We start from the raw sequence: 18,956 nt of genomic DNA on the forward strand, positions 1-18,956 counted from the left end.
GCCCACCCATTTTGGCTTTTTTTAGCAGAAATGTAGTCGCCTGTTTATCTATTCCAGGATGCCCTTGCAGAGAAACTGCAAGGTCGTTGTGCACTCACAGTGCATCCCAGTCAGATACGTGAGTGGCTGTATGACCGCCCCCCCGCCCCCGCAATGGGAAACTCTTGCGTGAGCCGTTAGGAAAAGGTGGAGGGTGTGTGAGACACAAGGTCTGGGACAGGCGCCGTCTTGTAAAGGCTTTATTTCTTATTTCTTCTTCATCATCGTCTCATATAGACTCCGAGGCACCACCCTCTCTCTTTCCATTTGGTATCCTCAGGACTTTCTGTAGTGTTTTTCCTTAAACAAGGAAATTTGGAGTAAACACTGTATTGCCTGTTAATCTTTTAACAATAATTTTAAAATGCCATTGCTGTTGTATCATCAATGTGAGAAGACAACAACAGTACAGTACGAGGGGGTTCACACCGTATCACAGCGGGACAGAGGGCTCACACATAGGCGGGGCGAGACCACAGCAGCGGTATGTACATGCACCCCAGTGCTTCGAACCCAAAGACGTGCAGGTCGAGAAGAGTATGTGGATTATACAGCAGGTCTGGGCAACCCGGCTGAGGCCTCTCTACCTTTCCAGAATGCTGCCATCTATCCCCTCAAGGGTATAGGAGATCTGCCTTGTCTACTGGCTTCATGGTTTTTTCATTACAAAAAGTTCACTGAATCATACAGTCTGAAGCATTTCAAAAATTCTTAAAAAACAAGAACACTGACAAAATAAAATTAACTTAAAACACTCTAATTCAACGTGGAAATAAACCAAACCAAATGTTAACAGTGCAAATTTAACAGTGAGGCAGTCAGTATCGCGCGCGAGGGTGTTCAGAATCTCTTAAAAACTTTGTTTTTAAATGTATATCTTATTTACTTTTTTGTTTAATATACTTTCTGTAAAAAAGATGGAGACAAAAATAGTTTTCTGAGCTATGAAAAAAATTAAGTTCTTACAGGCACGTTTACTGTTTCATTCTAGAAACATCTCAGATTCACAGGTTGAACATTCAGCAGCTGTGTTATTTTTTTAAAATAAAAACATTCTTTGACCTTGGGAAAACCAGATCTCTCCTTTTGGGGCAGAGTTCGGTTGATGATGACGGTGTGGTTATGCAATTACAGTGAATTATTCCAGATAATCCATGCGAGCCTGCATCACAGGTGTGGCTTCTCCCCGGGCGGCCCCTCGTCGCCGAGCTCCTCCAAGGAGGTCGGGTCTCCGGGTGACAGAGCCGGTGAGGCAGTGGGGGAATGTGGGGCCCAACGGGACGGAGGGCGACGGTTTGCTGGTCTCTCGGGCCTGGAGAAGCAGGGTTCTAGGGATGGAGCTAGTGCAGAACAAGGGAGTTCCTTCAAAGCCGAGGAAGAGAAAGACAGGGTTACTCAGAGGGACAGGTCCTCCAGGCGGTGATTTCCCCCAAACAAACTTCTCAGTAGACTCAAGTGCAACAGACCAGGGTGTCTGCAACTTCTGAATGCTAAGTTATACATTGCTCATGGAGTATAAGTTAAAAAGGTAAGTAAAAAATTCAACACGAATGACCAGTGACGACAGTAATGGGAAGATAGCAAATTATGATGAAAACGAGGCATGAGATGGGTGTGTATACGAGGTGCCTTCGGAATTGGGCTGCAGCGGATGGAAGGGGGGAGCCTGAGTGGCCTGCCCAGTCCTAAGAGGCTGGCCATGAAGGGATCTATGACTCCATCAGGCTGCACCAGCAACGGGGCTCACCTTCAAACCAACTCTGCTACAGTTTATTCCAGGTTGACTGGCACTGGGTTAAACTCCCACAACATGGAGATAATGCTGCAGGCAGAAACTTTAATTTAGGTGGTTTTATCTAATGACTCTTCCTGGCAGCAGCATTTAAAAAGTGGAGCCCGGGCTTCCCTGGTGGTGCAGTAGTTAAGAATCCGCCTGCCAATGCAGGGGACACGGGTTCGAGCCCTGGTCCGGGAAGATCCCACATGCCACGGAGCAACTAAGCCCGTGCGCCACAACTACTGAGCCTGTGCTCCGCAACAAGAGAAGCCACGACAATGAGGAGCCCGCGCACCACAAGGAAGACCCAACACAGCTAAAAATAAAAACAAACAAAAACTTATAAAATTTTAAAAAGTGGAGCCCAAGTGTGCTTGTGCTTCTACGCTGCAGGCTCCTGCACCTTCTGAGGACCAATAACCCCGGGATCAATCACCTACAGTACGTCCTCTCGAGGCTGCTGCTCCTTTTTTGGTGTTAGAGACTGTTGAGCTACTTGTCCTTACTCTGCACGCCAGGACACTGACTTGGGATCTGTGGGCACAGAGGTGTGGGCAGCTGTGGCCTGAGGAAATGGTGAGTTCTATCCACCCAGACACCCACACGACAAGAGGCTGAGGTGGGAAACCACTGTGATGGAGAACACAGAACAAGGACCCTCAGAGCCACTCAGGAAGTAAGTCGAGGGATGTAAAGAGATGAGCAGAGCAGAATGAGGAGCATGTAGTTATCAGAGCGACAAAGAGGCAGGGAGAAGATGGAGGGCGGGGCACAGGAGGGATGGGGAGTGGTCGCCGCCCAGGGGCAGCAGAAAAGGAGCATCGACACACACACGATGACTCTAACATCCCTAGACGTGCTGGTGGCACTTTATGTGACTACAGGGAGGCCTCCTCAGCAGAGCACTTATACTAATGGAAACCATGACAACCAGAGATACCTCGCCTGTGAAAACACATCAGCACTGAAACAGCCAAAATTAAAGGAAACGTCCTCACCTTAGTCCAGCCCAGGGCACGAGGGACAGTGGCTCAAGAGATGTGTGGTTTGTGTTGTGTATATAAATGTGTTGGTGTGTTGGTTTGTAATATGTGTTGTCTAGCAGTGTGTGGAGGTTGCTGGCATAGGATTTTTGGACACCACTGCAGCCTGTTTCTACCAAGTGTTGCTGAGTGACAAGGGTTTTCTGTTAATTTGTGCCACCTCGTCACTAGCGTCTGTGTGCACAGAAGAAATGCTGTGTGGCCATGCGTTCAAGGGGACAAAGTTCTCTTTAGTATCACACCAGCACATCTGAGCAAGCAGTGCTGTTTTTTCCGGAGAAGCCCCTGCCACAGGCTCTGGGGGCGTCTCATCCTTGCAGCACCTCTTCTGGAAATGGCCTCTGGAGCCATTCTTTGTCATTTTTCGTGGGGCATGTGCTTAGTCTTTGAGAGCCAGTTGTATTTCAGGCCAGTGGATAAGGGGGGTGGGTGACTATATATCCTTGATCAGAAACAAGGTTGGTCTTTTCTCACAAGCCTTGATTCAGGCTCTGAAGGTGATTCTGCAATTTTGGAGCAGGGACGATTGTGTTGTTTAGTCAGTTACCACAAATCTCTTGAGCACTTACTATGACCCCTATGGTGACCACTGGGAAGGACAAGATACATTTGTATTTGTTCCCTCTGGTGTGGTTTTTGAAAAAAAAAAGAGAAAAGCGTTATGCGTAATGGTTACACCTTATTATAGCACATGGCAATGCACAGCCACCGAAATGTCAGTGAGCAGGCAGGCCTACTGGGAACACGCTCGGCTCAGAGACCCTGCAGGCTGGACAGTTCCCTCGCTGGCCAATGTCCTTTTAACCCCTTCGGGAGCATACTGGCTGCAGACTGAACAGGAGAGGGGAGATCTCAATAGGATCTCTCCTGAGCAGTCAGTACCCCGGGGGGCAAGTGGTCCTGTCCAGGCCTGCCATGGGTCCCTGCAGGTGGACCCTGGGCCAGCCTGGAACAGAGCTGCCCGGGATGGTGGTGCCTCATTCTGTGGGTCAGATGCCAGCCCTGAGCTGCATGACAACCTCTCCAGACAGTGTGGAAAGAAGGAAGAAAGCACTTACGGCGTGAGGCAGGCAGGGCTAGAGTCCCCAGGGGGCAGTTAGTAAGACAGTGTGGTTCTGGACAGAACAGACAGACAAAGAAGAGAAAAAGCAAGTAGGTTGGAAAGTACTTTTTAAAAAAGAACAACAGTAAAGGTTTAAAGTCAACAGGCCTGGTGGCAGCCATCTGGAGAAGCGAGGTCCTGCAGAAGCGGGCACACAGGCCGGTCCCCGCCTGGCCAGAGCAGGAGGGGCCCTCACGACAGAACAGCTCCAGACCTCTCCCTTCCGCTGGCTATTCTTCTCTTCTTCCCGAGCTGCCCCTTGGCATTTAACATTTCCAACACCCTACGACTGCTGTTTTTGAAACAGAGCCCATTAAATAGCTAGATTGTTTTAGTCACAATGACCAAATGACTGCAGCTCAGACTAAAACTTTCCCTTCGAATTTTCCACTGAGACATTTCCAGATTATCCTCTCTCTCCACACCAGACCTGCTCACAGCTTCTCTCTGCATTGTGCATTGGTGCTATGTCTTCAAGAGAAACAGAGGAATAAGTAGCTTGTGGGGTGAGAGTGAGGGGAGAAAGGGAGTTTCCTACTGTGCCCGTTCCTGGCTAGGGATGACTCCATCACCCGCGTTTAGATGTCCCATTGAGCACTCCGGGAAAAATTCTCCCACATGGGCTCAGAGGAGGGTGGGAAATCTGAATTTGTTCTGATTTTGAAACGAAAAAAACTACCACAAGTCTAGGGAGGGATGGGAAGGGGTCTCCAATGGGCCTAATATAGTAAGTCAGTTCAGGTGAGGAATAATTCCACTGGAGTCTAGAATAAGCCAAATTCCAACAGTAAAGGAAAAAGAGCCCATGACATTTAAACACTGCCCGTGAGAGCTCCATGCCAGTTCTGAACCCCTGACACCGTGCCTCGGCCCCCTTTAAATCAGCCATCACCTCTTTTGGTAGTAAACACACCGAGTGAGAAGAAAATCTACACAGACACTTCACAGAGCACCAAAGCGGGGCACAGCTTTATACGGATAAAGCCATTTTCATGCCTTGGTTTAATGACTCAATCACAGCACTATTTTCTTTCTAGTCTCATAGATTGCCTGCAGCATTCATTCGTGACTCAAAACGAATTTAGTCGCTAATATAAATGGACCCCACAGACAAGCCAGTTAATGCTTGGGACAAAGCTCTCATTCCAAGAAGGTGTGGCACTCACCCAGCTAGACCCTCTGCAGCAGCAAACCACTTACCTGAGGGGCCCTGAGGGGTGGGGTAACAGAAGCCTGCAGAAGACACCATTTGCTACCTGAGAACACAACCTCCTTCTCAGAGCACACAGATTTATCACAAAGACGCGTACCTTTGGCAGGCGTAGGCCACAGACTGTCAATATTATTAGGTTGAACCATATGGTGTTGCCATTTCTGTAGGGCATTGGCAATTTCACATGGTTTAATCTATTTCAGATTTAAACTCTATATTTTGAGTTAAATGCCTCTTGTTGGGTTATACTGGGAAGCTGAGCATTCCTTTTCCCACTGTGGGAAATGTGGGGCAGCAGGTGGATCAGGTGACACAGGAAATACACCTCCTCCTCTCCTCACCTGTGCATCTGGGGCTGCAGAGCCTTGGGAGGGAGCGTGTATGTGTCTTTCTCTAACCTTCGCCATCTGCTGTCTGCCCAGCCTGGAGAATGCCTACCGTTGTCTGGATTCCACTGCTGTGGAGGTTTTGCATCTGGGTTCCTGGTGGGTCAGGCCTCATCCCCAGGTCTACACATAAGGGTGTCTGACCAAGGGCTGAGAAACCTCCTCTGGCACTGCGTGAACGATAAGGCTAACGTCACCACCGTTTTCACCCCCGGCATCATCATCTGGCTTTGTTTTATTTTGCTCATCCTTGCCGTGGTCCAGTTATACCACATGTGGGTATGATCAGGGCAGAATTCAAGATCGACTGATTTGCAAATAACCTTAAGCGGGAGGGATACAATAATAATAATAATCACATAATAATATGTGACTATGGATAATAAGTGTGGTCATAGGTAACATAATAATAGGTGATGTTTAAGGGGATAAGGATAATAATCGCGTTGTATGAAGGCAGGATTTTGACCTTATCCATTCGTCTCACCCGGTTTTACTGCTAAGAGAACGCACGCACACAGAGTGGATAATGGGATTTGTGAGACGTGAACCCGCTGTCTGCACTGAAGCCAGCGCTGGGATCCAGACACCCTTCCTGTAGGTCCTGACGAGAGGTGTTCTATGTCCACCCTGTCAAAACCCTCTCTCTTCATCACACACACAGCTGGAGCAGAAAGCCTGATGTTGCCCACACACGCTCCCAGGACACAAACTCATACGGAAGGAGGGGAAATATGACCCCCAGCGAAAAGCCCTGATAAACAGACAAGCATGGATCACTGAGGCCAGAGTGGAGGACCTGAGTCAATCCCCGAGCTACTTAAGGAAACCATCTCATGGTCCTCAGAGGATCACTGACGGAAATAAAACCAAGTTCTCTTTTAAGAAGCAGCTCAGGGTTTGCGTTCCTGCTTTCTCCATCCTCCCCTGAACCTCCTGAACTCACGTAACCTGGTACAGCCCCAGGGTCAGCTGTGCTGACACTGAAAAGGACGAGCCGCAGGGGGAGGGGGTGGGATACTCAGCCTCCTTTACCTCGATGGACCCTGGCTCGGCTCTGACCGCCATTTCTCCTACAGGGCCGTTGCTGCTGAGACTGGGGGTGTCGTGGGCGGCCTGCCTCTGCTCCTCCTTTAAGGCGTGTTCCAGCAGCTTCCGGTGGAGGATCCGGGCGACGTTCTCGGTGAGTGTGTAGCCGGGGGGAGCGGACAGGTCCTGCCTCGCAGGCGTGCCCTCTCCCCCTTCCTCCCTGCACGTCTCGGAGCCACCCCCGACCGGGCTGGGCGACCGGCCTCGGGAGCTGGGGCTCGTGTCCTGGCCCGAGCCCAGCTCCAGCGGGGGCTCTGCCGAACGAGACCGACTGGCGGCCCGCACCCCTTTCTGGAAGGGGTCCTGCACCATAGGGCTGTGGTCGATGATGCTGAAGAGGCTGGAGAGGCCGTCGTTGATGGCGGTGTGCACGGGGCTCTCCCGAGTGGTGGTAGAACGGGCCCAGGCTGACTCACCGCAGCCCTTCGGGGCCAGCCCCGGGGAGGTCCTGCTGCTTGGCTGGTCCACTCTGGGGAGGGGCTTCCTCTGCAGCTTGGGAGACCCGTACTTGGGGGAGCAGCATGTGCGTTCAAACTTGGCCTGCACCTTCTCGATGGCGGGGGCCACCTGCCTGTTCCTGAGGCCGCGGGAGGGAGAGGACACGGGTGTGGTGCTACCCCCTGCCTTGGGTGTGAGACACTTGTGGGGGCTGCTGGTGACGGCGCTGCCCCGCAGGGCTTCGGTCTGCAGGCCGATGCTGATGGTCTGGATGGTCTGCGTCCCTGTTGTCCGGGACCCATTGGTCTGGCAGGCCGTGTCCTTGACCAGAGGCTCCCCGGGGCTGGAGCAGACGGCACTGACGGAGAAGGCCACCTCCTTCATGTCATCACTCAGGTTCTTGGACATCTCCAGGCTGTGCAGCGGGGAGGAGAAGCCGAGGGTGCTGTCGAGGGGCCAGAGCCCACCCTCTGTGTAGTCTCGGGGGTGCTTGGAGGGGGCACAGGGCCACCTGCTAAGAATGTGTTCAGAACAGCTCCCCTTGGTGTCCCCCGGGCCCCCTCGGGCCCTGCCCTCACCGCCTGCCACCACGGTGCCATCCAGCTTCCGGACGGCGGGCGGGCTGTGCAGCATCCTCACCCCGGCCTGCTCAGCGCAGACGAGGCTCTGCGGGAACTGCTTCTGGCAGTGCTCCGGGCTGGTCACGGTGTCTGTGGTCAGGGTGATGCTCGTGGTGAGGCACCAGGAGGAGTCGGAGAAGGGGTGGGTGCTGGCCTCAGTCCTGTCCGCCCAGGCGTCTGGGGGTCTCTCGTCCCAGCTCCTGCTGCTGAACTCCTCGATGTACTTGAGGTCATCGGGGGAGAGGGGCGGGGTGACATCCTCCTTGCTGCTGGTGGCGGGCAGGCCCTTCTCTGGCAGGAAGGGAGAGCCATCCATCAGGCGCTGGAACTCAGACATGGATGACACAGACACGGCCCTGGGGAAGGGGAAAGGAGAGGTGTCAGCTGCCACCGGCTAGGGAGCCACGGCCCTGGAACCCCCGACCCCGCACAGCCTGTGTCCTGCCCACATCTCCACCTGAAGGATCAGGACACATTCCAGCTGCCTGATGTTTTCCACTCTTGGGCTGACCCTCTGGTGTCCAACAGGCTTTTATGGCTCTGGAATTGCTGCAGGAGCCTTGTATTGGTCAGAATTTACTACAGCCGACCCTCAAAACCGTGGGAGAGGTGGGGCTCCAGGGCAGTCAGAGCTAAGCTCTAACCCTGCTCTGCGATATTCTAGTTCAGTGCATGGATGCTCCACAGGAAGGAGGGGGAGCCTGGCTGTGGCCTGGCCTCTCCACGTACTTGATGGGCACCTTCAGTGTCGACGCTGCGGGAGCTTCCCGAGTTCCCGCCATTAGAGCAGGCGCGCATCCCACAGACGTGAACACACCACAGTCCCAATCCAAACGAGAAACTGGAGCGGCGGGGAGGGAGAGATGCCACCACAAAGCAACTGTGACCTGAAGTCTTCTCCGCCCACGGGCCTCATCCTCTATTGGCTTAAAGCGCTAACAGTCTCCCAAGGCCAACAAAAGATGTGGAGGAGAGTCAGGCTGGCGAATGATTTCAACACCATTTCAAACAGAAATCCCCTCTGGCCCTGCCCAGACCCACCCACAGGCTTAGTCCTCCCCTTCCTTCTCTACTCAGTTTAAACAAATTTGCTTATATGTGCCTTTTCAGACCTGTCCGGCCATACATACATGGGTTACTAGAATCAGACTTTAAATTAGAAGAAAGGGTTTCCATGGACTTTTCAAATACCATTTAACACAATCATCTCCTTATATACACAACTCTAATCACACAGCTCTTACTGTGACACTAACACACACATGAATGCAGCATAGCACTGGCCTTTTTGTTGCTAATAATTTAAAATACCGTATTTATGAAATTAATAATAAAGCAACTATCCAGAAGTTTTACTCTAAGTCATTTTTTTTTTTTTTTTTTTTTTTTTTTTTTGCGGTACGTGGGCCTCTCACTGTTGTGGCCTCTCCCGTTGCGGAGCACACGCTCCAGATGCGCAGGCTCAGCGGCCATGGCTCACGGGCCCAGCCGCTCCGCGGCATGTGGGATCCTCCTGGACCGGGGCACGAACTTGTGTCCCCTGCATCGGCAGGCGGACTCTCAACCACTGCGCCACCAGGGAAGCCCTCTAAGTCATTTTTGAAGAGTGTCACAGTACACTGCAGTGACAAGATAGAATTTTAAGACCAGGAGGTTTTTTCAATTTTTTGTTGCATTGGGTCTGTGTTGCTGCATGCGGGCTTTCTCTAGTTGCAGAGCACGGGCTTCAGTAGTTGTGGCTCGAGGGCTCTAGAGCACAGGCTCAATAGTTGTGGCGCACAGGCTTAGTTGCTCCACGGCATGTGGGATCTTCCCGGACCAGGGCTCGAACCCGTGTCCCCTGCATTGGCAGGCAGATTCCTAACCACTGTGCCACCAGGGAAGCCCAAGACCAGGAGGTTTTTACTGCAGTAGTCTACTATCATTTCATCAATCTTACTTACCTTTGAAGATTTCCCTTGTGATTTTCTTCTTCCTATAAAGAAGAAGTAAGTTTATCTGAATTGGTTAACATTGGCTGCCTAGGGGCCTTCAGGGTGCTAAGTGATTTGTTTTTCTCTTAGGACAATACCATTTAAAACGTACATGGGAGCCAAGTGTGGGCCAAGAGTGCCTCTGCCTCTCAGCCCTTTGAAGTACAGTAATGACACCAGAATCCAGGGGTGATGAGGGGTTAGAGCCTCTGAGTCCAGGGAGGGCCCACGTGAATGAGAAAAATTGTCTATAAACATTGTCACAAAGTGGCTCTCCTGTGCTCCTCAGAGGGCATCACTAAGCACGTGAGCTTCAAAGCTGCCTCGTTAATGACTGAATGTGTGTGTGTATGTGTGTGAGAGAGAGCGAGCGAGCACAAACGCATGCAAGAGAGGAGGGGGAGAACGGGGAGAAGGAGGAGATGGAGAAGAAGGAAGGGAAGACAAGGGTGAGAGCAAGTTAGGGGAGAGACATCTCTTGGCCTCAGCCTGTCTATAGAAGTCGGTGTGAGAGGTATAGACTACTACATATAAATAAGCTACAAGGACGTATTATACAGCACAGGGAATACTGCCAATATTTTATAATAACTAAAGGGAGCATAACCTTTAAAAATTGTGAATCACTGTTGTATACCTGCAACTTACATTGCACGCCAACTGTACTGCAATAAAAATGCAAAAAAAAAAAAGTCAGTGTGACGTCCTTAGAGGGCTCTTTGTTTTAAATATCGCCCTTGGGAATCAGGGAAGGTACAGTGACCTCTGCTAAAGAAGAGAACATGCACACACACGGTCCTCCTGAGGACACCCCCGTGCGGACCAGTCCTGAGGGAGCGAGGCCCAGTGAGCCTTGGGGGTATTGCGACTGAGTCCTGGCACAGCAAACCACCTGAGCATCCGCCAGGGAGCCCTCCCATGGGATCTGGCCACTGCTTTGAAGATGGCATAGGAGACGATACCACTAGATCCCCGGGGTGGCATGCTGGTGCTGTCACCTCTGCTGGGTACAGGTGCTGAGGAGAAGGCACTTGACCTCGCCGACCTGTGACTGAGGGTGATCCCCCACTTCAGCATCCCTGCCTGACGGGCACCCCGTCTGCTGAGCATGTCAAATGACAGGTGCAACCACTGTGAGATTGGCTCACAGGTATGATTCCTAAAATCAATTTTTAAAACCCAGTTTTTCAAAAGTCATAACCAGAAAAACCCAGTGCTGTGCCGTGCAGATTTCTGCACAGAGCTAAGCTCTTCTATTTGCTGATCTAAGTTACATAGGTTTCTAGTGTTGGATTTTTTTCCCTTTGCACAGATAAGGTATTTATTGTATGTCATTGGTTAGTGACATTTGTTACTTTCTTTAAAGCAAAATTTTTTTTCTATTATTAATGTTTTCTGGAATCAGAAGGCCGTACTATGATTTTAAGAAAACTTGCAGCTGTACACTTCCCAGGATGATCTATTTGGTTTGCCAGAAAGTTCGTTTGGTTAATGAATACGTCGTTAAATAAAGTTCTTGCTGAAAATGAAAAATGTCTTTTATTTTTACTTAAAACTGAACGAACTTTTTGGTCAACCCAATATTTCCTCTTGTGTTTCACTGGACACTCCTGTTCCCTAGACTCCCATTCACACAGGACACAAGCCCTGAATTTCTGAACCTGAGACAAGCAGCTAAGTGAAGCAGGGAGCCTGGGGTCAGGACCACCAAGCAAAGCTCCTGCATCATGAAGGGTTCGTTTTTACTGACCCCAGAGGCCGTGATATGCAAAACCAGGGGCCTGCCAGCCACTCGGCCGGCTTCCCAAGCCCCTGCCGCAGGTAACTAGACCCCAAACCCAGGCTGACCTCGGGGAAGCAGTTCCTGAACTCCCTCTCGGGCTTGCGGTCTGGAGGCTCCTCTGGCTCGTCGTCCAAGGACAGGGCGTCCAGGTAGAGGTTCTCCCGGGCCGAGCACCTGTCCGATTCCTTCAGCTTGGACAGCGGCTGGTCCTCAAACGTGCTGGAGTCAGTGTCCATGCAGGGCCACATCCCCGTGGGGTGGGGTGCCCAGGGGCTCCCCGTGTGGGCACAGGGGCGGACATCACCTTCCTTTTGATCACAGAGGAAACTGCCACCTCTCCGGGGACTGTTTTCTTTCTGCAACTTGAGGGTTTTAAAAATGAAAACAATTAGCCTCATTTTTCTGTCTGTTGCTCCCTAAGGTCATGGTTTCTCCACAATTTGGAATTAACATATGGTCTGTCTGAAAGACGGTGAGAAGTCTACGTTCTTAAAGTTCTGACCTTAATTTCAAAAATAACACATGACAAATGCTTTTTGAAAAGAAAAATCACAATTTTATATGGACTAGAAAAATCATTAACCACACGCAAGCCAGCTCCTTCTGATGAGAATATGTTATTGTATATAACTGAGTACTGTGCTCACAGGAAATTATACATGTAGTTTTTTAATCTAACATTACCAAATGACACATTTAGAACTCCCTTTTAGTAATTACCTTCAGAACGTAAGGCACACTCAGTGGAAAGCCATCAGTGATAGCAAACTTCTGAGGGTGAATCTGATTTTCCTAACTAGCAGGGTTTCTAAATAACAACAGAGCATGGTCTCCAAATTATTTGAAATGGGTCCTACATAAATCCCGAGTGATCACCTGGGTTATAACCACTGGGTGTCGAAAACATCTTACACTTTGCTTGAGAGGATTAAAATTTAGCTCCAGAGGTAATTAAAGATCTGGTATGACTAGAAAAAGAAACAAAAACATGAGCCACATAGTTTGGAGTCATACCTTTCTCTGACTTGGTAAATGCAAGCAGCAGCAGTGGGGAAACCTCAGGAGACCGGGAACCAGTGTGTGTGGCTGGTCGTCTCAGCTCAGTGTCCCCACCTGTAAGAGGGGTGCCCCTCTCTCTGGGGCTGTGGGGGGGCTGCAGGCCGGGCCCAGCGTAAAGCTCGCTGTTCGTCAGCGGGACCACCACCGACCCCCGCCTTGAGGCCTGCGTGATTCCTCGGGCCTGGGTGCACTGATAAACGAACACCTCATGTCCTCACAGCATGGGGGCCCTTCAGGAGGAGCCGCGTGGAACCACAGGGACGGGCAGGGACACGCAGCCTTCAGTGCCCTCTCCTTGGAGGAGCCCTGAGGGGCTGCTCTGGACCCTCCCGAGCTCCCCTCCAAAACAGGCAGAAAGCACCTTTGACAGGTCGGCTCACACACTCCCCTGCCCTGGCTGCTCTTTGGACTTGAACTCCAGGGCGGGGGCAGCAGAACTGGTGCTGAGACAGTGCCCGGAGGCGACCCTCCCTTGGAAGCGCATTCATTTACCCTTCAACAAGGCATCTTTCACAAACTACACCTCCTGTCCTAACTCAAGCCTTCATCAGCAAGCTGGATAAGTGTGGCCTGTGTGTCGTAGGGAACAAAGCCATGAGGAGTCATGGGGACTTTTACTCATTTCTAGTAATTTCTGAGGTGGTGGAACCAGTCTCAGAGTATTTTCATTTTAGGAGAAAGATGGAGATTCAAGCAGCTGGAGCTTAAATGTTAGAGTTTGAGGCAGAATCCCAGTTGAATTAGGGAACAAGCAAGTCACCGGGGGTTTCAGCTCAGCCCCCTCTGCTCTCTACCCCCTTCCCAGTGACAGAGCTCTCAAAGATGCTAAATGCTTTCTTTTTTTAAAAAATGAAAAGTTTTTTATTATGTTCATCTAATGCATGTCAGTGTAATTTAGTTTCAACATATGATCATCTCCAAGCTATTTCGGGCACAATTAAAATGCAAGAATCACATTTGAAGCTGTAAATGTGCACGGAGGGTGTGTGTGAAGAGAGGGGAGAATGACTGACTACAGGGGAGAGCTATGATCCAGCACATTCTCACTCAGCAAAGTGGGGTTTCAAAAATAAACCTGGGCAGCCAGGAGCAATGTGCACTAAAGCTGTAAGAGTTAGGTTCCCTAAAAATGAGCTGGAGTGGTTTCATCTGGAGGTGCCTGCTGCCAAGATGCCTCTGCAGTGCTGTCATAGAATAAATGGTCCCTAAAAGGATAGGGTTTCCTAGGAGAGTCATTTCAAACCAGGCATCAGCACCTACTGTACTTAGAGTCCTGCAGTAGAACAACTTATAAAGCAAACGACAAATTTACAAGATTTGCAGGCAACAGTAAACCCTTGAGAATGTCACTTTACCTGAATTGGTCACAAGAAAAAAGGTTACTTTGTACACAGGTTTTAAAAGAACAGCCTTTCATGCTGTAGAGGTAACTGATTTAAGGAAGTCACTGGAAGAAGAATGGAATGACATGTGAGCTTTCGTTTAGTTCTTTAACACAGCCAACTCCTAAGGCCTCTGCAGGCTAACTGAGACTGAACAATTCGGAGGAGAAATGTAGTGTAACTCCAGGAAAGTTAACTCTCACCCATCAGATCTGGGTTGAGACAGATGCTGATAAGATAGATGGTGTGTGTTACATGACCTTAACCACATTCCCACAGTCATTCGTCGTATCAGATGCCTCACATGGCACAGAAATTATGTAGGAATTCAACACCACCGGGCAAGTACGAAGCATGTGTTCTCAAAGTGGAAAATGGATTTAGTGTTACTTCTTTCACCATCTGTATTAGGTCATCACAGACAAGGTTACACGGCCCACCACACAGTCAGATATCGAGGGGCATACGTTATGAAGGATGTTTGTCTACGTGTCTTGTTGTAGGTGTCTGCACATCTACGGAATGTGCAGCTAAAAGTTAAATGAATGAACAACTCAATAACTGATTAAAAAAAAAAATCTACACACACTACACTTTAGCCAATTTCCTCTTTTACAGAGAATGCCTATAACTGCTTTTCCTCATTTTCAGGATTGGGTACTGTGATTTTTTAAATGTCAAATATTTGGGGGGGGGGAAGGCTGGATTTATTTTTGAAAGCCACAATTGCATATCTGCAGCATCAACAAACCCTCTTCTAAAAACAGCAATGAAATCATTGTACAAAGCCTGTGGGATCCACCACACAGATTTCAGGAACAGATGAATGAACGCCCAGAACCCACGTGTCTTGAGTCCCTTTTGCTCAAAGATGTTAACCTTGATGACTGAGGTTCTGAGGCTGTCATCGTGGTAGGGCCATGGCAGTAGTGACAGTCTGGAAATGGAGTTCAGCTCCTGCCCACTCACCTTTCCAAAGATAGTCTTAAAATGGGGTGGCTGTTCATCCCTAGGGCATTAACTCTTCGAACATTGAATGTCACTGGATGTCTTACTAATTTTTCCTTTACTAGAAATACCTCATTCCCCAAAGTAAAATGAAGCCCTTAAAGACTTGCTTAACTTACATCCAAGGTGTGACTTCCAAAATGAAGCCATGATGAGACCAACAAGCCTACAGCTCACGGGCAAAGGGGTGATGACGATGGCCTTGCTGGGGTGCGGGAGGGACAGTGTGTGCGGTCCTGGAGGGACGGCCAGGAGGGGCCCTCCCTGATCATGAGGTACCTGGAGGAGCCAGGATACTGGTTAACGAACATTGGATGAATCCGTGACCACTTTGTAAGAGTACGTGCTGCATCTGCCCCTACGATTCCCACCCGACAGCTGATCCTCTGCATAGAGCACAGGCACACAGGGGATTTAAGAGAGAAGATTCTTCTCAGGTGCCACATTTCTAGGCCAAACAGGAAGTGGCCAACTTTCCTTCGATAGAATTTGGGGAATTTTGAAATGAGCCATATCATCTACCAGTCTGGTGACTCAGCTGTGTGAGTAACCAAACCCAGGAAGGACATCGGGCCTCTTATCTGCAGTGCACTTCTGCTCAGAGGTTTCAGACCCAAAGGTTCCTGGTCCTTTTCAGTTCTCTCCCTCGCCCCCTCCCTTCTCAGCAGTGAGCAGAAACGGACCTTTGTCCCTGCACCTGCAGAACACAGGTCCCATGTCTAGGGATAATACAGCACATTTTCCAAAAGGCAGCATGGATATTTATAATAGAATAATGAAGTTATTTTTCCTGCATTCAGCTTATTGATTAATACATTTCCTTGAGGCCTCCTGAATTTGTAAGTGTGACAGGCTGAACTACAGTGCATGCTATGTAAAAATCCAGCCAGGGTAGAATCCCAGTCCTTCATCAGTTTCATGTGAAAATTTAATTTGTGCACTACTCAGGCAGGACTGCAGCTACACAAACTGTCCTAAGTCTGACGCAAGGCAGGGAGTGATTAACTCTAGAACAACAACTCCCCCTTTCCCACAGAACTCATCTACATTTTTCAGTGTTTGTTTAGCTGAAGATGATGAACGATCAGTCACTTCCCCTGACTGTGTCCTGTCTAATCACAGCTCCACAAGATCCACAGCAGGTGCAAACAGCCTGACTTCCTACTGACTTCAGCAATTTCTTTACTAGGACAACAATTCCATTCAAGCTGGAGCAGTCACCATGACCGCATCTTTAGTGGCAGACTTAAAAGCTAGTTTGCTTTTTGGTAGACATCACTTCCTAAGGCCTGAAATAATCTCATCTTTCAAGTTTAGTCTTTAAACACCTTTAAAAAGTTACCCCCCAGCCGTACACACACAGGGAAGTTATGCACAGACTTTGCAATGAAAAGGTCTGTGTCATGGGAGGGCTGAGCCTAGGTCTCCAACACCAGAACTCCTAGGATTTCTTCCTCTTCCTCTGGAAGCCCCTACATCAGCCTGATGCAGCAGAGACCTCCAAGCTGTCTGATTTTCCCCTTCTGAGTGCTCTGATTTCCAGGTCAGGCGTCTCCACCTCCTCCCCTGGGGCATCCTCCCCTCCTCCCCTGGGGCATCCTCACCTGTTCGATTCTCCACAGGAGCTCCTTCTCCTGCCGCCCCCACTCCTGCCGCTCCCGGTCCAGGCGGTCGAGAAGCTCTACCTTCTCCCGCTTCCAGTTCTTCTCGCTGTGGTGGATCTGCCATCGCAGGTCCATGACCAGCCCATGACTGTCGGCCAGAAGCTTCTGCTGTGCCTCCCTCTCCTTCCTGAACACCCCTTTGCTGTCAGCAGAGGGGCCCGGGTCTCCCAAGTTTTTCTCAGTCTTTGCTTCCAGCTGTCAAGGAGAACACTTAGGAACTTAGTCCCTGACAGTCTCGCGTCAGTAGGTGAAGAAAATCTCAGCACGATCATGTATTATCCCTGGAAACATGTTTAAACCAAGATCTGACCAATCTTATGGAGGAAGCAGTTTTCATCTTTAAAGTCCTAATTAAAAACATCTGACATGGGAGAAAATGTGTAAACAAAGCAACTGACAAAGGATTAATCTCCAAAATATACAAGCAGCTCATGCAGCTCAATATCAAAAAAAAAAATCCAGTCCAAAAATGGGCAGAAGACCTAAATAGACATTTCTCCAAAGAAGATATAGAGTGCCAACAAACACGTGAAAGGATGCTCATCACTAATAATTAGAGAAATGCAAATCAAAACTACATGAGGTATCACCTCACACCAGTCAGAATGGCCATCATCAAAAAATCTACAAACAGTAAATGCTGGAATGGGTGTGGAGAAAAGGGAACCCTCTTGTACTGTTGGTGGGAATGTAAATTGATACAGCCACTATAGAGAACAGTATGGAGGTTCCTTAAAAAATTAAAATTAGACCTACCGTATGACCCAGCAATCCCACTACTGGGCATATACCCTGAGAAAACCATAATTCAAGAAGAGGAGTGTACCGCAATGTTCACTGCAGCTCTATTTACAATAGCCAGGACATGGAAGCAACCTAAGTGTCCATCAACAGATGAATGGATAAAGAAGATGTGGCCCATATATACAATGGAATATTACTCAGCCATAAAGAGAAACGAAATTGAACTATTTGTTGTGAGGTGGATGGACCTAGAGTCTGTCATATATACAGAGTGAAGTAAGAAAGAGAAAAACAAATACTGTATACTAACACATATATATATATATATATATATATATATGGAATCTTAAAAAAAAGTGGTTCTGATGAACCTAGGGGCAGGACAGGAATAAAAATGCAGACATAGAGAATGGACTTGAGGACACAGGGAGGGGGAAGGGTAAGCTGGGATGAAGTGAGAGAGTGGCACGGACATATATACACTACCAAATGTAAAATAGATAGCTAGTGGGAAGCAGCCGCATAGCACAGGGAGATCAGCTCAGTGCCTTCTGACCTTCTAGAGGGGTGGGAGGGAGACACAAGAGGGAGGGGATATGGGGATATATGTATACATATAGCTGATTCACTTTGTTGTACAGCAGAAACAAACAACATTGTAAAGCAATTATACTCCAATAAAGACGTTAAAAAAAAAAAAATCTGACAGAGTCACACAGAAGGTGAAGCAGTGAATCCACCCAGCTTCCCAGAGTCTGCTTCTTACTCTTCCTTCCCAACTGTGAGTCACCACATCTCTTGCCTGTCCTGCTGTACAGCTCCTTGCAGGCAGGCACGTGTCTGTCCCTACATCCTTAGCCCCCATGTGGAACCTGGTGATGGGAGAGTGATGTAACCTAGCAGTCTATAATAACACCCAGGAGATTAAAGACCAAAAACTCTAACAAGCAAGCAAAAGAACTCCCATCTAGACATCACATGCAAACTGCTGAAAACCAAAGAGGAAACCTTGGAGGCAGACAGAGAAAAAAAATAAACCACACATGGAGGCGCACAGATGAGAATGACAGCAGACCTGTCCTCAGCAAGTATGTAAGTCAGGGGAAAATGGAGTGACATCTTGAAAGGGCTGGAGGGGGAAAATGTCAACCTCAACAGAATTCTATACTCAGCAACAGCATCTTTCAAAAATAATAGAAGAAAAATGCTTTTTCAACAAATGAAAACTTTAAAGCAGGCTTACATTTCAAGAAACAATAGAGGAAATTTTCAGGCACAAGGGATATGATATCAACAAACACTTTGCACAAAAAATGAACACTGGAAATGACCTAAATAAATGCAAATATAACTCATTTTCTCCTGTTTTTAACTGCTTTAGAATACTACTGAGTGAAGTAAAAATAGTTTTGTCTTTACAGAATGTGTAGAAGTACACTGACAACAGCACAGAGGACAGGAGGAGGGATGGGGGTGCACTGTTGTTGGTGAATGTGATAAAGTTTAGTGAGAGATTCATGAACATAAAGATGTATCCTTTGCCTATTCTAGTTCAGCACATCCCTGAGGTCTACCCATGGACCCATGTTAATCCATTCAATTCTAATGGTTTCTAATCCATTCTCTACCTCGATAC

The 18,956-nt window shown here is 48.8% G+C and overlaps 1 protein-coding gene across 2 annotated transcripts in view; it reads right to left on the reverse strand.

The window, feature by feature from the left end:
- Positions 1–883: 883 nt before the first annotated feature.
- MTCL1 (microtubule crosslinking factor 1) overlaps positions 884–18,956 on the reverse strand; it is a gene marked incomplete at its 5' end in the record, with an annotated part of 124,056 nt that continues 105,983 nt past the window's right edge. For both annotated transcript variants that reach the window (XM_079717203.1, XM_079717202.1), the window contains 5 exons: positions 884–1,401; positions 6,596–8,063; positions 9,651–9,682; positions 11,529–11,825; positions 16,517–16,771. In XM_079717203.1, the coding sequence (XP_079573329.1) occupies positions 1,207–1,401; positions 6,596–8,063; positions 9,651–9,682; positions 11,529–11,825; positions 16,517–16,771 (2,247 nt within the window). In that variant the 3' untranslated portion in view covers positions 884–1,206. The remainder of the gene's footprint in view (positions 1,402–6,595; positions 8,064–9,650; positions 9,683–11,528; positions 11,826–16,516; positions 16,772–18,956) is intronic.

Source organism: Hyperoodon ampullatus, assembly GCF_949752795.1.
Source record: "Hyperoodon ampullatus genome assembly, chromosome: 13".
In the NCBI taxonomy this organism is placed as follows: Eukaryota; Metazoa; Chordata; class Mammalia; order Artiodactyla; family Ziphiidae; genus Hyperoodon; species Hyperoodon ampullatus.